The 7,714-nt window shown below is 39.8% G+C and overlaps 1 protein-coding gene across 1 annotated transcript; it reads left to right on the forward strand.

The window, feature by feature from the left end:
- Positions 1 to 5,749: 5,749 nt before the first annotated feature.
- Positions 5,750 to 7,714, forward strand: DEFB115 (defensin beta 115). Its single transcript, XM_054466860.1, has 2 exons — positions 5,750 to 5,843; positions 7,542 to 7,714. Exons 1-2 carry the CDS (start codon positions 5,750 to 5,752, stop codon positions 7,712 to 7,714), a joined length of 267 nt encoding a protein of 88 aa, XP_054322835.1.

The following is a 7,714-nucleotide window of genomic DNA, read 5'->3' on the forward strand; positions in this document are numbered from 1 at the left end:
GCTAACTTGCAAGTGTCTGGTGATAGCTGGGCTCAGGAAGATTATGAGTTATTTGCACAGGAGGGCTATGCGTCCTGGACCATGAATGTCATCAACATATTAATGACATTCTTTACAGAAATAGAAAAAACAATCCTTGTTTCTATTGAACTGCAAAAGACTTTTAATAACCAAAGCAATCTAGAGAAAAAAACAGCAAATCTAAAGGTATCACACTACCTGACTTTAAAATATACTATAAAGATCTAGTGACCAAAATAGGTTGATATTGGCATAAAATCAGACACATAGACCAATGGAACAGAATAGAAAGCCCAGAAACAAATCTGCACATCTATAGCCAACTGATTTTCAAAAAAAGTTTACAAAGACACACATTGGGAAAAGGACAGTCTCTTCAATAAATGGTACTAGGGAACTGGATAGCCACATGAACAAAAATGAAACTAGACCCTTATCTTTCACCATATTCAAAAATCAACTAAAAATGATTGAAAGACTTGAATGTAAGACTTGAAACTAAGGAACTAGTAGGAGAAAACATTGGAGAAATACTTCATGACATTAGACTGGGGCAAAGATTTTTTGTTACTTTTTTTATTTTTAAAAAGTACTATTTTCACAAGACGATGGGTGTCAAGGAAAGATTTTTTGGCTATGACTCTACAAGCATAGGCAACAAAAGCAAAAATAGACAAATGGGGTTAAATCAAACTAAAAACTCTACAGCAAAGGAAACATTCAGAGTGAACAGACACCTATAGAATGGGAGAAATATTTGCAAACTATATATATCACAAGTGGTTAATATCCAGAATATATAAGAAACTGAAACAACTCAAGAGAAAAAATAAAAAGACCACCAAATAACCTGATTTAAAAATTGGCAAATGATCTGAAGAGACAGTCCTCAAAATAAGACAAATAGCCAACAGTTATATGAAGAAATGCTCAACAGCACTAATAATCAGGGAAAAGCAAGTCAAAACCAAAATGAGATATTTCCTTATTCCAGTTAGAATGGCTACTGTCAAAGAGACAAAAGATAAAAATGCTGGCAAGAATGTGGAGAAAAAAGAACCTTTACACACTGTTGATGGAGATTTAAATTAGTACAGCCATTATGGAAAACAGTATGGAGGTTTCTCAAAAAATTAAAAATAAAACTACCATATTATTCAGCAACCCTATTACTGGGTATATATGCAAAGGAAAGGAAATCAGTATGTCAAGGAGATGTCGGCATTCCTATGTTTATTGCAGCAGTATTCTCAGTAGCCAAGATATAGAATCAACCAAAGTGCCCATCAACAGATGACTGAATAGAGAGAATTTAGTATATATACATAATGAAATACTATTTAGCCATAAAAATGAATGAAATCCCATCATTTGTGGCAACATGGATGAACTCGGAGGACATTATGTTAAATGAAATAAGCCAGACCCTAAAGACGAATAGCATATGACCTCACTCATTTGAGGTAGCTAAAAAGTTGATCTCATAGAAGTAGAAAATAGAATAGTCATTTGAGGTAGCTAAAAAGTTGATCTCATAGAAGTAGAAAATAGAATAGTGGTTACTAGACATTCATCCAGAAAAATGAAAACTTACATTCACAGAAAAAAACTATGCATAAATATTCATACCAGCTTTATTTATAATAATGTAAAACTGGAAATAATCAAAATATTCTACAATAGTTTAACAGTTAAATAAACTGTGGTACATCCATACCATGAAACACTACTCAGCAATGAAATGAACAAACTATTGGTAGATACAACCCCAAAAGGCTATATACTGTATAATTCCATTTATATAACCTTCTTAAAATGACAAAAGTAGGCCAGGCATGGTGGCTCATGCCTGTAATCCCAGCACTTTGGGAGGCCAAAGCAGGCAGATCATCTGAGGTCAGGAGTTTGAGACCAGCCTGGGCAACATCGTGAAACCCCATCTCTACTAAAAATACAAAAATTAGTCGGGCATGGTGGCGCACACCATGTAACCCCAGCTACTTGGGAGGCTGAGGCAGGAGAATTGCTTGAACCTGGGAGGCGGAGGTTGGAGTCAGCCGAGATCGCACTCCAGCCTCGGTGACAGAGTGTGACTCCATCTCAAAAAAAAAAAAAAAAAAAAAGATAAGAGTATAGAGATGGAGAACAAATTAGTAGTTTACAGAGTTTAGGGATGGAGGGTGCAGGGGGTTGATTGTGACTATAAGGGAGTAGTAGCACAAGGGAGATCTTTGCAGTGACTGAAGAGTTTTGCATATTGATTGCTAATCTACACCTGTGATCAAATGACATAGAACTATACAAAAACATTGTGCCAATGTCAGTTTACTGGTTTTAATATTGTACTATAGTTATGCAAAATGTAACATTTAGGGGAAACTGAGTAAAAGGCACACAGGATTTCTTTACTATCTCTACAATTTCCTGTTAATTTATATTTCAAAATAAAAAGTTAATAAATAATCAAAGAAAGACATAAAGTCAGAGGCTTATGTGTTTGGTGAGACAGTGTTCCCTGATGCAAGGAGCAATGGATTTGGAATCAGATGAACCAAGACCCAGTTTCTGCTCCCCATGCCTTACCAGCTGTGTGCTCTTAAGAAAGTCAGTTAACCTTTCTGAGCTTCAGTTTTCTATTTCATAGAATGGTCCTTATCAATTTTCTAGCTATAAACATTAGCTATTTGTATACCGCCTTATAAACATTTTTTGCCATATTCTCTATAGCCTGTTGTATTGTGTACTGAATATTTCTTATAGAGGCCAGGCACGATGACTCACGCCTGTAATCACAGCACTTTGGGAGGCCAAGATGGGAGGATCACATGTGGTCAGGAGTTCAAGACCAGCCTAGCCAACATGGTAAAACCCTGTCTCTACTAAAAATAGAAAAATTAGTCAGGTGTGGTGGCACATGACTATAATCCCAGCTACATGGGAGGCTGAGGCAGGAGAATTGCTTGAACCTGGGAGGCGGAGGTTGCAGTGAGCCAAGATTGCTCACTGCACTCCAGCCTGGGTGACAGAGCAAGACTCTGTCTCATAAAGATATATATGTATTCCTTATAGAGATCAACACAATCAATACCAAGCCCAAATCCTGAGTGATGTTATATATAAAACCATGACATCAAGGACTAGTTAATTTTTTCTCAAATGAGCATTAAAGTAAATAACTATTAAAAACATATACTTTTTTGTGCTGCCTAAATGATCACACATACTGTCAATGGTATGGACCACCTATTTCAGGAAACATTAGTTTAGCCCAAATACTTTACTTTTTAGATAGAGAACATGATGTCTCATAGACAGAAATAAACTTTCAGATTTGAAAGATCACTTAAAATGTAAACCACAATTTCTCATCACATTTTAAATAAATTCCAAAGTCCTTAATGAAGGCCTATTGGATCTGATAGGATGTAGCTGCGCCTGCCTCTATGATTTCCATTTCTTTTATCCGTTCTCTTGCTGCCACTACTCCAACCACACTTGACCTCTTGCTCTTCCTAGCATACCGAACACTTTTTTGCCTCAGGGGCTTTGCTCTTGCTGTTCTCTCTGCCTGGAAGATTCTAGATATCTATGTGGTTCAATTCCTAGTACATTCAGGTTCTGCTCTTTGCCACTTCCTCAATGAGTCCTTATTTGACCCTCCTACTCAAAATAGCCACACACATATATATCATATTATTCTCTATTCCTCTTACTGTGCACTCAATCCTGTGTGCCTAACACACACACACTCACACTCACACATAACACATACACATGTATATTATTCTCTATTCCCCTCACTCTGCACTCAATCCTGTGCGTCACACACACACTCACACGTACACGTATATATTATTCTCTATTCCCTTTACCCCTTACACTGCACTCAATCCTATGTGCCTTACACACACACTCACACATACACACGTATATCAATATTCTCTATTCCTCTGACTCTACACTCAATCCTGTGTGCCTTTCACACACACACTCACACACATATTCTCATACACACACACACACACACAAGTATATTATTCTCTATTCTCCTTTCCGTATTTTTCTTTATAGCACTTATCACCAACTGACACTATATGTTTGTTGTCCCTCTCCCTAATTAGAATGGCCGGACTTTGCTTTCTTCTCTTAAGCTCAGTGCCTAGAATTGTGCCAGTGCACAGACCCACATGCAGCCAATTCAGCTATCCTCCCTGCAGAATCTGAGGGGAGTGGTCATGTCATCTCAGTTTGCAGCTTTAAAACAGCAGGAGCCACCAGCTCCTCCAGGCAGTCTAACCATTTTCCAGATGGTTCCCATCTTCAGAGGTCTTTCTGATGAGTTTCAACTTGTGCCCTTGCAGTTTCCACTCAGGCCTATTAGTTCTGCCCTGTGGGCCTACACAGAACATGCCTTTCAGATACTTGAAGACAGCAATTATGACTCTCTCCAGCTGTTTACTGCTTTTCAAGTTAAACAGACCACTCCTTCCATCATTGCTCAGGCATAATCCTCTGGGATGACAGAAAGAACATGTTATCTGGGGACAGGTAACCCAGATCTGAATCCAGACCTCACTCATAGTCACTGTGTAACCCTGAGCACATCACACCTGCCTATCAGGGCTCCTGTGAGGATTCCAGGGGGTCATATATATAAAGTGCTTAGCATAGTTGCTGCCTGACAGTGAAAGTTCAGTGGATGACATTGATGTTCATTGCTTTCCTGAAGAAAGTTCTGTCCAAATCCTAAAAGCAAAACAAATTTCCTGAACTCCATCAGGTCCGCTGCCTGCATGTAGAAAGAGGAGAGTAGAACACACTGGACTCACCCAAAGGCGGAAAAGGACCAGGAACCCAAAAAGGAAGATCCAGTGGGCCCACAGGCAGCTCTCCTAATGGAGCCTGGGCAGTGCCCTCTTCTTTTTGTTGGAAAAACTGCAAGAAATATTTTTTGCTTTGTTGTTTGAGGCTGGAGTCCAAGAAAAACCCAGAAATGGTTGATATGAAGGATTTGGAGTAGGAAAATAGGACAAAAATTCAGAGTTAAGAGCTGGACAACGAGTTGGGTTATGAGGGCTTCCACCCCAGTCTGTTTCTTTCTTGCTCATGGTAGGACCCTAGACAATTCTTTTCCACTCTCAGCCTGCATTTTCTCAGCTGGGAAATGCCAATTCTAAGAGCTACCGGGATACAATTATATGCCATATGTGCGTTCACTCACTCGGTGCTTTTCAACACATGTTCACTGCATACTCTGGGTGTCCCAAAATGACAGCCTGTTCCTAACCTCAGGGGTCTCACTGTCTATTAAAAGTTTCCCTTAGGGTATCATTCTGAAAGGGAAGAAGAACTAGAAAAACACTTAGTTCCAGTGTGTCATGATAAACACACAGAGGAAAAGAAAACAGCAGCTGTGAGAATATAGGGGAGGGGGATAAATTATGAAGGAGAGGGACAGGAAAGGCTTCTTGGAGAAGGGATCTGTTCTCTGCCCAGTGCAACAGCCTTGGAGAAGACTTGCGCCTCCTCTGCTAGTGCCTTTCGCCATCCCCAAGGATATCTAGAGCAGGACCCTGAACACTGGATAATCAGTTTATACTGCTGAGTGGCAGGCTGATGTTCTGGGTGGTGTAACCTTCTGCCCTTCTCTAATTTTTTGTCTGTGAGTCAGCCTTACCTAGGTCAATAAAATGCTGAGTGCACACCCAGCTTCCCCAGCACATTCAGAATGCTGCCAGATCATTTCTCACCCCTCTCAGGAGACATTAAACTCTTTGTCCTGGCCTTAGTTGTCCTTGTGGTCCTGGCTCAGACTGCCCCAGGTAAACAGAACCATGGAGAGGAGGAAAAAGGGAGTAAGGATGGGGTCCTAACCACAAAATCATTGGAAAATTGAACATGTGTGGAAGCGAGGAGAGCCCACAGGGATGGCTGAGATCTGATGAAAGGCTTATAATGAATATGCTCCCATAAGAAGGGTAGCCTGTCAGCCCTGACCATGGTGGTGCTTCTCATTAGGAAACCTGGAGAATATCTGCAGAGGCCAAGGTGTTTTATATGAAGTCCCTTCCATATGCAGAAGCAACCCCAACATCTCTAGTATCCTGAATGCCTCTGGCCCATATATCAACAGTCTCATCCTGTGAGTCTCTCACTTCAACCCCACTTTCAGTTGATACTACCTCTCATAATAATCAGTCTCATTACTTCACTTCTCCACTGTTGTTGGGCTTTGAGTGCTCCTTTAAAGCAGGCAGAGGAGGCAACTTGCTCTTGTCTTGGAATATATGGTGAAAAAGTTATAAGTTGATGTTGGATATCTACAGGTTTATAAAAATAGGCTCACAGTGTGGAGCTGGGGTTAGAGCAGAAGATTTTGGCTTTCAAGTTGAACATGCTCAAAGCTCTCTAACAGCATAAACAGGCGTCATGGCCAGGTGGTGAATAACTTCTAATGGAAATGCTTTCCCCTTAGGGAAAGGGGGCTCTAAAGTTGATGATTTTTAATTCTGTGATTTCCTTTGGGTCATTGCTGTTGGAAGTCGCATCCTCTCTTGGAGCAGCTATTCAAGCTGAAAGCCTCTGACAATCACTCAGTTGTTCTAGAAGCAAAAGAAGGTTATTCTGGGTTAACCCTGAGTTGGTTTGAGCATGCCTTATATTCCAGCGAGGGCAAGTAGAAAAGAGGGAGTTGCAGATGCAAGAGACATTTTGGAGAAAGAATCTACATATTGACTCATGAAATACTGGAAGAGAAAAGTGAGAGTCAATGTGACTGATTTTTTTCAGTCTGAACATTCTGGTAAAAGACAGAGAATTAGGAATTATCTCCCAGAAGAAGAGTTTGGGGAAAAGACAAGTGGAAAGAATCTGTAGTTTAGATTAAGATATAATGATTCCTCAACTGAATCCAATGTGCTGAGAAAGCTGGGTTTGCAGTCTGCGTTGACTTAGAGTCACAGAAAATAAATCAGAGAAGGGCACAGGGTTAAACCCTCCCTGCACCCGCCCCCCAACACACACACACACAAACACAACTTCAGCCTGCAGCTCAGAAATGTAAATTGATCATCCATTGTTCAGGGTCTTGCTTTAAACAACCCCTGGGGCAAGCACCCCTAGAACAAACAATGCCTGGCACATAGTAGATGCTCAACAAATTGTGGTTAGATGAATAATGAATGCAGAGAGGAAAAAAAAGATAATTGAAGGCTTAGTCCCACTCCCTGGCAAGCATCTAGATTTAGAAAGGAAGTAGAACCAGATTTAGTGAGACTGTGAAAAATGACAGAGACGAAAGTATCATAAGCATAGAAATAAAATTCAATTAGAGCTGATTAGAGGAAGGAAGATAATCACTCCTAGTCATTAAACATGCACAAATTTATAACATTCCCATGAATGCCATTAAGTGTCAAAATCAATGTTTCACTCTAACCATTATTACTATTATCAACATCCTTTGTTTAATTTACTTTTTAAATGTATTCATATATTCATGTCTTTGCTTATTTTGATAGATGGATGGATCAGAAGGTACTATTATGGAACTTGCAGATGCAGGAAATCATGCAAAGAAATTGAGAGGAAGAAAGAAAAACGTGGGGAAAAACATATTTGCTGTGTCCCTAAAGAAAAGGATAAACTATCACACATTCACGACCAAAAAGAGACAAGTGAGCTATATATCTAG

The sequence above is a fragment of the Pongo pygmaeus genome, chromosome 21 (assembly GCF_028885625.2).
Source record: "Pongo pygmaeus isolate AG05252 chromosome 21, NHGRI_mPonPyg2-v2.0_pri, whole genome shotgun sequence".
NCBI classification, from domain to species: domain Eukaryota; kingdom Metazoa; phylum Chordata; class Mammalia; order Primates; family Hominidae; genus Pongo; species Pongo pygmaeus.

Bases quoted from the DNA above. Each gene is read 5' to 3' on its own strand.
- DEFB115 (XM_054466860.1), top strand. From the start codon at position 5,750: ATGCTGCCAGATCATTTCTCACCCCTCTCAGGAGACATTAAACTCTTT. The intron at 5,844-7,541 runs GTAAACAGAACC...TTATTTTGATAG, and splicing joins CCTGGCTCAGACTGCCCCAG to ATGGATGGATCAGAAGGTAC.